At 40.6% G+C, this 14,249-nt stretch overlaps 2 protein-coding genes across 3 annotated transcripts; one reads left to right on the plus strand and one right to left on the minus strand.

The window, feature by feature from the left end:
- Positions 1 to 564: 564 nt before the first annotated feature.
- Positions 565 to 8,106, plus strand: pola2 (polymerase (DNA directed), alpha 2). Of its 2 annotated transcripts, XM_044364340.1 has the most exons (19): positions 565 to 654; positions 757 to 975; positions 1,445 to 1,569; positions 1,738 to 1,826; positions 1,951 to 2,008; positions 2,293 to 2,402; positions 2,913 to 3,112; positions 3,456 to 3,544; positions 4,033 to 4,185; positions 4,594 to 4,656; positions 4,829 to 4,880; positions 5,114 to 5,232; positions 5,312 to 5,350; positions 5,525 to 5,598; positions 5,954 to 6,059; positions 6,462 to 6,568; positions 6,743 to 6,799; positions 6,898 to 7,024; positions 7,424 to 8,106. In XM_044364340.1, exons 2-19 carry the CDS (start codon positions 891 to 893, stop codon positions 7,574 to 7,576), a joined length of 1,806 nt encoding a protein of 601 aa, XP_044220275.1. In that variant the 5' UTR covers positions 565 to 654; positions 757 to 890; the 3' UTR covers positions 7,577 to 8,106. The 2 variants fall into 2 exon arrangements, with proteins under 2 accessions (XP_044220275.1, XP_044220274.1); XM_044364339.1 differs by having other exon boundaries at positions 588 to 975.
- On the minus strand, positions 7,678 to 13,787 carry LOC122990821 (sarcoplasmic reticulum histidine-rich calcium-binding protein-like). The gene is made up of 11 exons (XM_044364338.1): positions 13,402 to 13,787; positions 12,937 to 12,996; positions 12,664 to 12,817; positions 12,408 to 12,491; positions 11,957 to 12,047; positions 11,122 to 11,631; positions 10,847 to 10,988; positions 8,689 to 9,588; positions 8,446 to 8,604; positions 8,323 to 8,357; positions 7,678 to 8,237 (listed from the first exon to the last, which is right to left on the minus strand). The coding sequence occupies exons 1-11, from the start codon at positions 13,497 to 13,499 to the stop codon at positions 8,146 to 8,148; spliced, it is 2,325 nt and encodes a 774-aa protein (XP_044220273.1). The 5' UTR covers positions 13,500 to 13,787; the 3' UTR covers positions 7,678 to 8,145.
- Between the last annotated feature and the right edge of the window lie 462 nt (positions 13,788 to 14,249).

Consider the following 14,249-nt stretch of genomic DNA (forward strand, 5'->3'; position numbering starts at 1 on the left):
TTAAACAAATATATTTCATTGCTATGAGGGCAAAATTAGAATAAACACTAACAGTAAGCGGCAGCAGTGGCTTTTTGTGGCGCTGTGTCAGACTCCTGCCTGGCCATGGTGATTAGATATAGTTGATGTGGCGAGAAAGCTTTTGGATATAGTGGAAATTCCTGGATTACAGGAAGTGCAGGAGCTGTTGAAAGAGGTTTCCAGGCCCTCTCAGAGCCTAGAGTGAGAAGTTATATTAGAGAATGGGATGAGGGGTGGGGATGAACTTTATTTTATTTTATATATAATGATTTAGATATGAGAATTGAGTCTTACTTTCAATCTAGTAGAAGGCAGTAAAGCAACATTTTATATGCAAATCACCTCTAAAAATCAACAAAGAAGAAGACAACAATTACAGGTTCAAAGGGCTTTATTTAAGTATTTAAACAAAACAGGTTTCATGTCCAGAATATACCTTCTTTGTAATGTTTTTTTTCGTTTATTTGTTAGTTTTTGTTGTTTAAAGTAATGATGTTACACACTCCGGTACAGTAGGTGGCGGCATGCACCTCTAACTTTGGTTTGTAGTCCGACAGTAAAACCACAGAAGAAGAGCATTGTTTCGGATATGACGTAAATTCCGGCCGCCAACAGCGAGAGCCGTTTTTCGCGGTAAAATGAAATTATGTTGAGATTTACTCCGAGCTCTTGTTTCCAGCACTTAACTCGAAGCTAATTTATGTGATTTCTGTTTTTAAAAAAATCTCTTTCAAGCGGTCGGTGTTGTTATGAAGTGAGAGCAGAAGCTAACGTTAGCCACTGAAGCGTCGCCACAGCTCTGGACTTAACCAACGGTTGATCTCCAACACACTTTCGTCGTAATTTAGTAACTATAAAACTTAAAAACAATGTCAGCGGTAACATCAGAAAGCTTAAAGTCAGAACTGGAAATGTTCGACATACCCTGCCATGATGACTCCGTCCTGGACAAGAGTAAGAAGCTAACTATTGTTAGTGATGTTTAGTCTCATCTGCTGCTAATTGATTACTGTCATATAACGTTACAGTATGTGACTGTTTTGTAATTACTTAAATTGGGTTTCTTGTCATTTCTCTATCATTACATGGGCTTTTATGTTGTTTTGTCTCGCTCATTAACAACATCAACCTCCTCTGACTGCCAATTAAAATGTACCTTTTGGTCAAATGTGGCACATTTACCTCATGTCAGTGTTAATTAGTGTGTACTGTCTGAATTAAATGAAAATATGAAAAAAAATAAAATTTAAGCCATTGTTATGTGAATCATGTGCTCAAGTAGTCAGCGTTGACCCTTCACCTCTTATTTATAATAGTCACAGTCATTGTTGTAATATCACATTCATGTTGTCTCTGTGTATGTACAGTCGCCTTGTTGTTTACCGGCTCTGCTTCCTTTCCTTCATATCTCCTCTGTCTTCAGTGGTGGAGCAGTGTATCTGTAACAGGATACAGGCGGATGAGATGGTGCTGGAGTGGGTGGCTTACAGCACCACGAAAGATGGACTAAAACTGACCATGGTCACTCTGGAACAATTTGAACATGAGGTGACCATGTTCATATTTTCTGAATAATTCATGATATATTCAATAAATACTTTTTGTGTCACTTTTGGATTGTGTTTCGGATATTATTGGTTTGACCTGGGCTCTCTACTGTCAGTGCACTGTCCTCAGCATCAGTTTGTATTTACAGTGTGTCCACTTTCTTGGCAGGTCTTAAACAAGAAGAATAAATCCAAACAAAGCTTCAAAAGAGAAGAAACTCTTAACAGAACTAGAGACATCCACTCACTACAAGAATTGTATCCTTTGCAGTAAACTCTCAGCAACATTTTCACGTTAAATATCCAGCAACACCTCTTTCTGGAGTTCATCTGTCCGCTGTGATGCCCTTGTGTTACAAACCTTGACATATTGTGTGTTCAGAATCAAAGCTGAGGAGGAGGAGGAGAATCTACTGGATGCCTACTCTACTCCTGCTAAGGTAAGCTGTAACTTTGACTTCAGAGAGTATTGTCCACAGTCTACTCTTCAAAAAAAAACTGTTTGTCGGAGTAAGAACTAATGAAATTGCTGTGTGTAGTGGTATGATAGTGGCATGCTGAAACTACAGGGTTTCTTTTGGGGTCTGCACTTTTAAAGCTAAGCTGAGATAAAAGAAGTGTGGCTCACTAGCTGCCCCTCTTGTTTACATTTTCTTTATATAGATATGTTTTTAAGAGCTTGCTCACTTAGTATCCTCTACCCTGTCTTTGTGTGTTTGTGTAGGGTTCTCAGAAACGAGCGTTAACCACCCCAGAACACCCTCAATCGAAGAGGAGTGTAGCTCTGCTGGCCAGCCCTGGCCTGCTGTTGTCTCCTGCCAGCTTCTCTCCCAGGTACACAACAATACACAGCAACAGTCAGAAAGCTGCTGAAAAACAGCAGTTTCTAGTTCTGATGGTGGTTCACTTTTATCATATCCTAACAACTATTTAGTCTTAAAATCATTTTCTCTCTTCATTTAAGTAGACATCAGCTTGTGTGGTCATATTTCTTGTTTCCAAATTGGTATACAGAGCTGCTCTTTGTTACAAAGAGACTTAGTTGTTGCTGATTTTATTCTTTCTTTAATTTATATAATAGTAAGTGCTAAACCACAAATATAAATACCATAATAATGGTGAGAATCCAAAGATGCAGGATAGTCTTTAATTCTTACTACTGACCTGCTTGTTCAAATGAGTTTGACACACTCTCCAAATGGTTATTTAACAAATTGAAGTGAAAACATCACACAGCCTAAGTGTCAGGATAGTAAATTACACTGATCACTTAACCACCATCACTTGTTCTGGTGAACATTAGTTGTCACCTGACTCAACTTTTCTTCTCCTCTGTCTTTGCAGTGCAACTCCCTCACAGAAGTACAGCCAGCGTGGTGGGAAAGGAGAGGTGGTGGTCACGTTCGGGGCTGTGCAGGGAACACGCTGGGTTGGCAGGAAGGCTCCTGGTGTAGGAGTCCAGCTGGAGCTGCTGGAAGGGCCTGAAGACAGCCTCCGCTGCAGCTACAAGTACATGTTCCAGAGGCTACGCGACGTTCGAAATGGTGAGAGAAATTTAAAAAAAAAAAACAAAACAGAAGTGCCTGTGAAGTCATAAAACTACAAAGAAGAGAGTTAATTGTATGATGTTACAGTTTGGTATATATTTTAGAGTTGTAGAGGAAAGAAAAAACACTAACAAGTGGCAGTGACCGTGGTGGACTTTTTCCTTTTTCATGTAACCATACATAAAAAGTGCCATACATACACAACACTGAGTTCATTATAAACTGAAAACATGCTCGCCTGAAATGTACAGTCTGATTATATAAATAAAGACAGTACCTTATGACTTTTTTGTACTTATTGCCCATTTATAATACAGATCTTTGCATTTGTGTTCCTCAGTGTTGACAGAGAAGATTGAGGAGCTGGGTGAAGGCCTCCGGACACACTTTAACATCGAAGAGTTCTCCCCTGTCTCTCTGCCAGCACAGGTACAGAGATGTAACTGTTATTAAAAAATGGTAAAATCACAGAAGCTTAAACCTTTTAATTTCCAAAGATTTTGGAAAAATCACAGATATTTTGTATTTTCTCTATATTTTATCATCTTAAAACTTGTCAGACTCACATGTTTGTTTGTTGGGTTTTTTAACCAGTCAGCTGATAGGTTCACAGGCTTTTTAAAAAACTAAACTAAATAATGAGTGTACAGTTTTGCTGCTCAGCACTGAACTTTGTACATTTGAATCATCTGTTCATTCATTTGATGCAGGCAGATGTTATTCATGAATGTAAATGTTCTCATCTGTTATAAAACAATAATTGTATAAACATCATGGTATGTGGACCCCTGCCAGTAAAAAGTGCTCAGCTTGACTACTCACTGTGACTCCACACTAGCTTATTTATATATATTACATTTGTATAATTAACACTTTCCTGACTGCTCAGCTTGATGTTTACTTCTCTCCACCTGTAGGACAGTATAACTGTGTTGGGTCAGGTGTGCTGTGACAGTAATGGAAAACTGAACGCACAGTCAGTTCTGTTGGAGGCAGGACCAGAGCAAGGTGGTCAGCAAGTACCTGTGGACCTATCAGAGCTCAAAGAGTACTCCCTGTTTCCTGGTCAGGTGAGCAGAAGGAAACGTCTTGTCTTGACAGATTAACCTACAAATGAAACTGCTTTGATAGCCCTTTTTTGAAAAGCATTAAGAAATATTTTTGACATCAATGACTCTGTGCGATTTCTGCCATTTAGTAGTAAATGGTGGTCTCTCCTTTGCCTGTGCACTGAGTTTGTGTGCAGCAGGTTATATGGCCACCAAGAGTAACAGAGCATGCCAAGGACCTGGGCTGGAGACTCACCCAGCGTCTGACCGAGAACTCTGACAACAACAACAACCATTCCCAGCCTGTCACAGGCCAAATGCTCCTCCTTCTTATTCACTTGTTGCCTTGATTGCATCTCTTTCCAAATGTGTCAGGGAGCATTTATCTTGGAGTATAGATTGATCTCCTCGTCTGTCATATTTTCTCAGGTGGTGGTGATGGAGGGGATGAACACAACAGGAAGAAAACTGATGGCTTCTAAACTCCATGAGGTCAGCTACAGTTTAACCCATTTCCTAAGTTCTTACAATGTATTGCAGTCTAAAATAATGCAATATTTATCGAAACATTGTTTGAACATTCAAATTAGATGGAACAGAGTATCTCAGCTTTTAGAGTGGGGTGTATCTGAGTATCTTCTGTTAATATTTTTGTCTTTTTCAGGGAGTCCCTCTGCCCTTCTACACTTCTGAGGTGAAAATGGAGATGGATGAAGGTAAGGAGTGATGTTGGTTTTATATTGCACAATACAGACATCAATGCATCCTGCTACTGACTATCATAATTGTACTATGCACCTTTCTCATGGTTTTCTGTCTGTAACATTTTCTGTAAATCCAATGACTAAAAAAAGAACATGAACATACAGAAAGCTTTGATCTACAAAGGAAGGCATGACTGGAGTCGCTTTCACATCCATGAAAACACTCTTTTCTTATGTAACTCCAGATCCCATGAATGTCCTGGTGGCCTGCGGACCGTACACACCTTCTGACAGCCTGACCTTTGACCCTTTGCTGGACCTAATCAATGTCATTGTCAGGGACCGTCCTGATGTCTGCCTGCTGGTATGGTTTCTCTTTTTGCTGCATTACAATCTGTAGTTCTTCCACATATGCTCATATCTGTTCCTCTTCTCTTCTCCAGTTGGGCCCATTCGTGGATTCCAAACATGAACAAATTGAGGTACGTTCAACAGTTTGTGTCCTCGTCCGAGATTACTCTCCTGTTCAGGAACTAATATTTAGCATTCAAGTCAAAAAAAGGCAACGTGAAATCCTTTTGTCCAACATGTTAATTGCTCAAATCAAGCTGGTTGATGATGAATATGTGTTACCGTCTCCTCTGTTTCCCAAACAGAAAGCCCAGGTGACTGAGACCTTTGAGGCCATTTTCTCAAGATGTATTGAAAGCATCGTGGATGGCACCAAAAGGTACGTTTCATATCTTTTTACACTTTTTACTAGAATGTCACAGAGTATTTTTAACCATGCTAACACTGTGGCTCAGTCACTTGATTGTTTGGCATCTTCATCCAGATAGCTGCAAAACGAATAACATTTTCATCATCCTCAGCTGTATTTTGTGTCAAGTGCTGATTAGCAAATGTTAGCATGGTAACATGCTAAACTAAGATTGTGAACGTTGTAAACATTACATCTGATGCATTGTGTCATTGTGAGCATGTTAGCATTTAGCTCAAAGCACCACTGTATCTCATTACAACCATAGCTGTAGACTCTTCTAGTTGTCTTGTTCTGTAATGACAAGCATGTTTTCTTTTGCCAGTGTCGGCTGTCGTTTGGTGTTTGTGCCGTCCCAGAGAGACATCAACCATCATTTCATCTACCCACAGCCTCCCTTCACCGTGCCGAACCTCAAGGACCAGGCCCAGGTCAGACATACAAAGACTCGACTGTAGGATTTTATATGTTGATGAAACAAACTGCTTGTCACTTTCTAATGACCATAAACATGTAATAGGTCTGTGAGTAATCGTCCCAAGCCTCATTTTTAATAGTATGATTCAAAACTTTGGATTTGGGGAGTTATTGGTCCTAACATCAGTCAAGTAGCGCTCTTTTTTTTTTTTTCTCATTTTGTCAAATCTAAAGACATCAGAATTGAGTCTTGATTCAAGTCTCAGTTGTCTGACTTGAGTCAATATCTCTTTCATACAGGCTGAAACGGACAATCAAGCAGAGGAACTTAGAAAATTGTTGGGTTTTTTGTGGGAAATGCAGACGGTCACATTTCATGATCAGCTAAATGTAATGTTTCTCTTCATACTGTGCAGCGTGTGACGCTGGTCCCTGACCCCTGCACCCTGCTGATCGACGGCGTGACCTTTGGCTTGACGTCCACTGACATCTTGTTCCACATGGGAGCAGAGGAGATCAGCTGGTGAGGAAGACGAAGGGCATTAACAGAAATTCTATTTGTAGTAGTCACATACCTTCATGCATCAATGCAGTTGAGTTAGAAATGAATTATTAGCAGTGTACAGTCTGTGATAGTTTTACAAATATGTAAATGCATGCCGTCAGTAACAGTAATGGTGTCGGTTTTGTGTTGCAGCGGCACTGGATCGGACAGATTCTCACGCATACTAAAGCACATGTTGACCCAGAGGAGGTGAGAGTAAACAAGACTTAAAACAGGTTATTTGTTCTGTTTTCTATGTTGACGTTGTTCGGCATTAACAACCGCTATGTTTCTGTTTTAACTGTCAGTTATTACCCACTGTACCCGCCTGTGGAGGAGGTCAACATGGACTATGAGAAGTTCCAGAGCTTCGGTCAGATGCCGATCACCCCCGACGTTCTCATCATCCCCTCTGAGCTGCGCTACTTTGTTAAGGTACAGAGCTCACATACCAGACTACAGCCTGTTAATAAACTTTTATTCCTCTTTTCTTTTCTTTTTTTTTTTTTTACAGTTTTAATTAACAGGGAGTGCAACAGTAGATTGTCTGTATGTCAATTCCATTTTTAATTATGCAGAAGACAATATAACGAGGCAAGAAACTATTTTAAAATAAGATTTTACATTATGTTAACTCACTTAAATAATTCTTCTTGAGTTGTTTCTCAAAATTCTTGAAACCAATAAAATGTCATTGAAAAAGTTTCCTTCCTTAAAATGGAAGAATTTTTCATTTGCAACAGAGTTTATGTCCATGTTAGACGGCTCTATTTATCTGTGAGGTATTCACACTGTGTCTTTGAAAACCTCATCTTATCTTCATTTTTCACTCAGGATGTGATTGGCTGCGTGTGTGTAAATCCTGGACGTCTGACCAAAGGCCAGGTGGGCGGAACGTACGGCAGACTTCTCATTCAGCGCAGTGCGTCTTCAGAGGACCAGAAGAGAGTGAGCCCCTGTTTGGCTGCTCAGGTGGTGAAAATCTAATCAGAATAAGGACTTCAATTTCTTATTGACACCAGATATGAGCTGCATTTACCAGGAACAAACTGAAAATGTAAAATATGTATAAAAAAACAGTTGAAACCAACTGGCTTATTGGTTTATTTTTATATGACGAACAGACATGTGGGGTGGCCTGATCAGCAGTTGTGTACTCTGGATGATGATGATGATGATGATGATGCCTTGACTTTGAATATTGGTCACTCAGATACAGCAGCAATAGCAATCTCTTCAATAAATTATTGTTACCTCTTGTATGAGTATTCTCTTACATCTACTAGAGAGTGTTGTTGTTATTATGTAGTTAAAAAGCTTCTGTGGTTCTGATTGGAGGAGACGGAAACCTGATGAAAATTGAGTCCAAGAATAAAATCCATCCTTGTTGAATATGTGAGCAGCACAGTTTAATGTGATGGTTATTCCAAGTGAGAGATGTTGAATCTTTGATGACAAATTTGAATCCACTTTCCCTTGTTTGAATAAAAATGCTCTTGATATATTACAACTCTTAATGACTGACGTATGTTTTGGTCCTTTGTTCTTGGGTACATTTAGTCGTAAAAATGGTCGAACTCGTCAGAGTCGCTCTGCTGATCCGTCTTTGTCGATGTGACTTGAAAAATCTCCACTTTGTCACAAACTGCTGGAAAACAAATTGAACATAAATCAGAATCAACATAGTTTTGTATCCATTTAACCTTAATTGTAATTAAATGATAATGCTGTACCTTCGGGTTTCTCTTCAGTTTTCAGGTCCTTTTCTCTAAAATTGTAAAAGTAAACAAAAACAAAAGTGAGATTCATATTTCAGGATATTTTTTACCAGCATAAAATCAAAAACAACCACTCACTCGTTTTTCTTTATCTGCATTTGAGGTGCGAGGAGATTCTCGATATCATCCTCATCACTGATTTCATTTGAGTCGTCTTGAGATGATCCTGTTTTGCTCCCATCATTCCCGTCATCGTCTTCAGCTGATTCCTCTGGAATAATGTGAATCTTTTTAGGTCTGAAAACACAAGTTTGCACGTCGTTCAGGTTCTTTTTCAGGTTTTAATTGATAGGAAAATCACAAATTCCTTCTCTGTCTTACCTGTTCTCCTGTGGTGAGATGATACTGTCCTCTGAATCTCTTTCCTCCTCTAGTTCTCCTGCCTTGTCAATCCTCTGCTCTTCATCCTCCTCCCCACCTCCGTCCTCCTCTTCATCTGATCCCTCATCATCCTCCTCTATCTTGCCCTCACTTCCCTCACTCTCATCCTCATCCAACTCTTCATCCTGAGGAGACGCCTGTTTTCTGATCTCACCGTCTTCGTTCTTCAGCCCGTCTGACTGCTCTTCATCATCTCCGTGGTCCTCATCTGACTCCTGCTCCTCCATCTCATCCTCTGCTCCTGTTTCCTCTTCTTCTTCTATGGTATTCTTTCTTGCAGAAACCTCCTCATCATCCTCCACACATCTGTCCTCTTGTTCTTCATCTCTTTGGCTGTTTGGCTCTTTTTCCTCACTACCTTCATCGTCATCTTCCTCTCCATCTCCCGGTTCTTTCTCGTGCCCCTTTACCTCCACAACCTTTTGTCCTGTTCTGCTTTGTTCGGAATTGCTACTCTCCTGCTCTGATTTATCTGCATCTCCATTTTCAAGTCGTATACTGACGCTCCCTGACCCCTCCTCCCTCTGGGATCCTGACTCGTCCCTGCAGCTCTCTGATTTTTCGTCAGGACTTTGATTCCCCGCATTTTCACTCCTGGGTTCCTCTGACTCCCCGCTAGTACACTGACTCTCCTCATTGTGACTTTCTTGGTTGTCTCCTTTGCTCCTGTTCCTTTTCTTTTCTACCTTCTCCATCCTCGGTGATTCAGCAGCCACTTCTTCAACCCTCCGCCTTGTCTTCTTACTTCTGGTGCTGCTTTTCTCTGATGAGGCTTCACTTTCTGAAGTTTGGGCTGCTGGAACCGAGGCAACGACAATGGCACTGGAAGTCCAAGATGACCTGAGAGGGAAATTGATGAAAAAAAAAGTTTATTGGGCAAATTAAAGTATGGTTGTATGGTAGTTAGAACATAGCTTAATGGTACAGAATATGGGGGTCAAAAGGTACCCAAATAAAGCAGGTGGACACCCAAATACTACACCCATATGTGTGATTCTTCACACAAGAAGTTGGTATCTGGTTGCAGGGATTTGCTCTAATGTAAATACAAGAGCAGTCGTGAAATCAAACACTGATGTTGGAAATAAAGCCGACCCGCACTAGGTGTTGACAAAGGTAAAGTTCTTCTCCAAACCTCTGCCACAAAGTTGTAGACACTCTATTGTCTAAAATATGATTGTATGCTGTTGCATCAAGATTTCCCTTAATTGGAACTAAAGGACCATGTCCACATCATGGAATGTGTTTCCACAAATGAATGTTAATAGGCTGCATCTACAGTATGTAGCACTTTTACCTGAACTGCTTTACAATTTGCCTCTCATTCACACACCGATGGCAGCGAGCTAACGTGTGAAGCGTTGACATAACTATCAGGAGCAACTGGGGTTCAGCATCTTGCTCAAGGACACCAAACCTGCAACTAATGAACCACCAAGTCTACATCCTGAGCCACAGTCATGAGAGAGAGACAACAACAACAACAAAGGAAATAAGTTGAAAAAAACACATTTTGTGTATTTTTCTGTATGATCATGAAATATATTTGTGTTGCTCTTCTTTTACTGTTATTTGTACATACCAATTTAAATTCTTCAATATTTTAAATTCTTCTCTCGTATTACATGGCTTCTCATCAAAGCCCAGGGAAACACAATTTCATGTGATCATATGTAATAGTGAAAAGTGTAAATTTAACTAGGGAGATGACAATCAAGGGCTCAAGGGCCTTTACAGTCTGTACAGCATACAGTCTTCCCTCTATCCTCAGACCCTTCGGAGAAGGAAAAACTCCCCCAAAAAAACTCTTTAACGGAGACAAGGACATTGCTTGACTCTTAAGGGTCATATACCAAAAAAATGCTGGGAACCACTGACAAAAACTGGCATCTAAGATAAGAAGGAAAGTACATAAGTAAAATGAGGGTAACACTAATAATGGGCACATGGGTTTTTTAGCTGGTAGGAAAAACTAGTAATGATGTAGAAAAGCAGGGAGGGAGAGAATATATAGAAGAAAAGAGGGGTAGTTGAATGGGTTACAGCAAAATACAAAGTGGAAATCCATGATAAATATATCAAGAATATAATTACGTACTCCTGAGAGCTGCATCTTTCACTCTCTGAGGAGGTACGCTGTGCTCTTCCTCTCTTCTCCCTCTTCCTCTTCTTCTCTCTGCTCGCCTGACTGGAATCCCTGCCACTCTCGCTGCTCTCTGTGTGGCCACTGGACAGACGGACTAGGGAAAGGATGTACACAAACACACAGAAATTACAGGAAGATACATTTATAAAAAAATATCTCACACATACTGACAGAAGATATGTGCCTGTTTGATGTGTTATCAGAAAATGTCAACCTGCTGTTCCCACCTGGTTTAATGTCCAGCTCCTGGGATAAGTGACTGCTCCTGCTTCCACCTCCTCTCTCCGTCTTTAGGCTTGGTGCTCTGCTCGTCTCAGCCTCCTCTGCTACAACAGGTACCACCCCTCTCTCAGGAGGAGGCTCCTCCATGTAGAGCTGACCCCACAAAGCCTCATAGCCTGAAGGCATCCCAGCTGCACCAGAAGTCCAGAACCAGGAGTGGTCGGGCTGAGTGGAGGCCCAGCCTGGTGGATTCTGCCTGGGCCGGGGTTGGTGATGACCGGGAGTGGCAGCGAGGTGCTGGAGCTGGAACGGGTGAGGATGTGGGAGGAAAGATGGAGGAGCTTGAGAGGAGCCCTGAGGTCGATAGGGCACTCTGACAGGAAACCTCACTGTCTGAGGTTGAGGGTGAGTCAGCCAGGTTGACTGAAGGGTGTCATCTTGGTTGTAGTCCAAGTGGCTGTTTTGACTGTAGTACTCCTGAGGTGCAGAAACTTTTTGTGGCTTTTTGGTAGCACCTGTGGACAGAGATACATGTTAGATGGGAGTTTATAGAGTATGTGTGAAGTAGGACTTACTGAATGTGTGATGCTCACTGTAAATATCTGAACAAAACATTTCCCCACACAACTGAGCTGTGGAAAATACTTTGTGGAACATTCTTGTAAAGTAAGTAATTTGTTAAAGTCCCTTGTGTTCCCTGAATTAAGGAGTGTTTTCCAGACAATTTAGGAGTATTTTCCCTGTCTGGAAAACACTCCTAAATTGTCTGGAAAACACTCCTAAATTCAAGAACAGATGTGGCAATAACCTTTCTTAAATCAAGCAGGGAAGAGGACAAACCTTGTGAAAGTAAAGGTCGATCTACAGAAGACTTTGTCACTTGTTCTTCTTCTGTATTTTTCAGACACATCTTCAAATACTCATCCATCCTCTGTCCAGGAAACACACTTTTTTGTCATATTGATAAGGCTGCATGGCATACAGTGTACAATCGACAGAAGAGTGTGACAAGTGACAAGCAAAAACATTATTAACACCTGTGTGCATGTTTTGTTTTTTTAAACAAATGATAGCTCATATTTAGCCACAAACTGTTACAATTATTAAGAGATGTCTCATGGTTTATGCTGTAATTTTGCAAATTTTACACTAGAAATTCATCTTAGTGTTTTTTCTTTCATAAGAAGCGGGTTGAGGAGATGTTTTAGGTCCAGTTTCATAGACATTTTTTCAGTCTCTGTATTCTTTAGCTACATATTTCTGATTTCCAAGTACTGTGAGTTGCTTGTACCTTCCTCTGAGCAGCCTGTGTTTTCTCCTTGAGTTGCTGCTGCCAGCGGGGGGAGTTCTCCTCAAGGTACCTCTCATACTCCATCTGCAGGGTTCAAAGGTCGAGATGAAGGTTCAGCATTAGGGCATTAAATAAGGCAAGAGAAGGTTTCTCTCTCTCTCTCTCTCTCTCTCTCTCTCTCTCTCTGTGTGTGTGTGTGTGTGTGTGTGTGTGTGTGTGTGTGTGTGTGTGTCTGTCTGTGTGTGTGTGTTTCTACCCGAATAGTTTTCATGGCAGCAGTGCGGGCCATCATTTCTCTCAGTGTGCCCTGAGCCTCCTCAAACTGCTGCAGCAGCTGCCTGTTGTGCTGCTGGGCTGTACGCTCTCTGTCCTTCAGCTCCTGCCAGCGTTGTTGCAGATGCATCACCCTGCTGCAGGAAACACACACGCAGAGTCAGATTCACAAACATGTACACAGGTGTTTGTTTGTTTGTTTTTAACTTTAAACCTACATATATAATAGGGTACAGCATGTTGTCTGTGAACTTACAGATGTTGGGGACCCTGATGAGTTGAAAAATCAGCTTGCAATGTCATTGACCTGTTGAAACTGTGAGAGAAAGGGACAGTGCATCAAAATACAGCATCACAAAAACCCATGCTACACACACACACACAGACATTCTGTTATTACTTTTGTTTGCATTTGCCAAATCTCACTCTAAAAGAAAACTACTAAAAACTTAATACATTTATAGTATTTTGTAGTGTAGTATTTCCAGAATATTTCACATACTGTAGTTTCTATATAAAAATACCATAAACTACACTACACTCCCTCTAGTGCCGAACAGTACAAGTCCTTATTATAGAAGAAGTGTATTATGCAAATTATTTTGGAGGGTTGATATTTTTTGTAATTACATAATGAATCAAATTGTGATTTAGAGGAAGAAAAAAGCCCCAAACCCACATCTGTCTCTCCTTGTCTCTACAGCAACATAAAGGGTCTTACCTCTTTTTTAGACTGTGCTCTCTTCGATTTGTGAAAGTGTCTCTGTCTGTGCCAGTCAGATGCCCAAGAGATAGTAAATTCTCCCTCGGTGCAGCCATGACTGTATACTCTCAGTAGATGCAGAGATTAACAGGGATTAAGATCTGTGCTTTGGGGGAGGGACCAGGAACGTGCTGTCAATCCTCACATGGGTGTGGTGATGCAGTGAGAGCTCTTACAGGTAACCAGGTTATTAAAAAGGTCAATTTAAATGGACTTTCCCATGAAAATTTAGACACACAACACACATATTAAAGTCCCAAATAATAAGCATTATAAACAGTATATTTACTGTTTCAGGGGCCATGGTGAACTAGTTCTAGCCCAGGATTTCTAGCAGGACCCCTGGTCAAGGCAAATCCCCCTTTTGGGATTTAAAGACTAGAGCCAACAGGCATCAACAGATTGGGCAGGTAGGCACAGAGGTTATATACGAGCCAAGACAGTCAATTGTGAAAAGTAAAGTAATTACATTTACTCTGGTACTGACTGGACTTCAGCACAATATTAAAGGTACTTGTTCTTTTACTTGAGAATCTCCATTTCATACTGATTTATACTGCTACCCCACTACATTCCAGAGGGAAGTATTGTACTTTATATGGATTGTTACTAAGATTTTATTGACAAAAATATCTTTTCATATGAGACATTTTTATACATCAGCTACCCACAACAGTATACAAAGTAATACACGTTAGCTCCAACCTGGCCACTTGACAAGATCAAAATACTGCCTGCATATTATTGCATCTATTGATGCAATAATGTGCAGGCATATGATAATGCAATGATATAATACATATAAT

This window comes from Thunnus albacares, chromosome 10, assembly GCF_914725855.1.
Source record: "Thunnus albacares chromosome 10, fThuAlb1.1, whole genome shotgun sequence".
NCBI classification, from domain to species: Eukaryota; Metazoa; Chordata; class Actinopteri; order Scombriformes; family Scombridae; genus Thunnus; species Thunnus albacares.

Bases quoted from the DNA above. Each gene is read 5' to 3' on its own strand.
- pola2 (XM_044364340.1), top strand. From the start codon at position 891: ATGTCAGCGGTAACATCAGAAAGCTTAAAGTCAGAACTGGAAATGTTC. The intron at 6,060-6,461 runs GTCAGACATACA...CATACTGTGCAG, and splicing joins ACCTCAAGGACCAGGCCCAG to CGTGTGACGCTGGTCCCTGA. The intron at 6,800-6,897 runs GTGAGAGTAAAC...TTTAACTGTCAG, and splicing joins CACATGTTGACCCAGAGGAG to TTATTACCCACTGTACCCGC.
- LOC122990821 (XM_044364338.1), bottom strand. From the start codon at position 13,499: ATGGCTGCACCGAGGGAGAATTTACTATCTCTTGGGCATCTGACTGGC. The intron at 8,605-8,688 runs GTAAGACAGAGA...TTGTGTTTTCAG, and splicing joins ATCTCACCACAGGAGAACAG to ACCTAAAAAGATTCACATTA. The intron at 8,238-8,322 runs GTACAGCATTAT...TTTGTTTTCCAG, and splicing joins AACTGAAGAGAAACCCGAAG to CAGTTTGTGACAAAGTGGAG.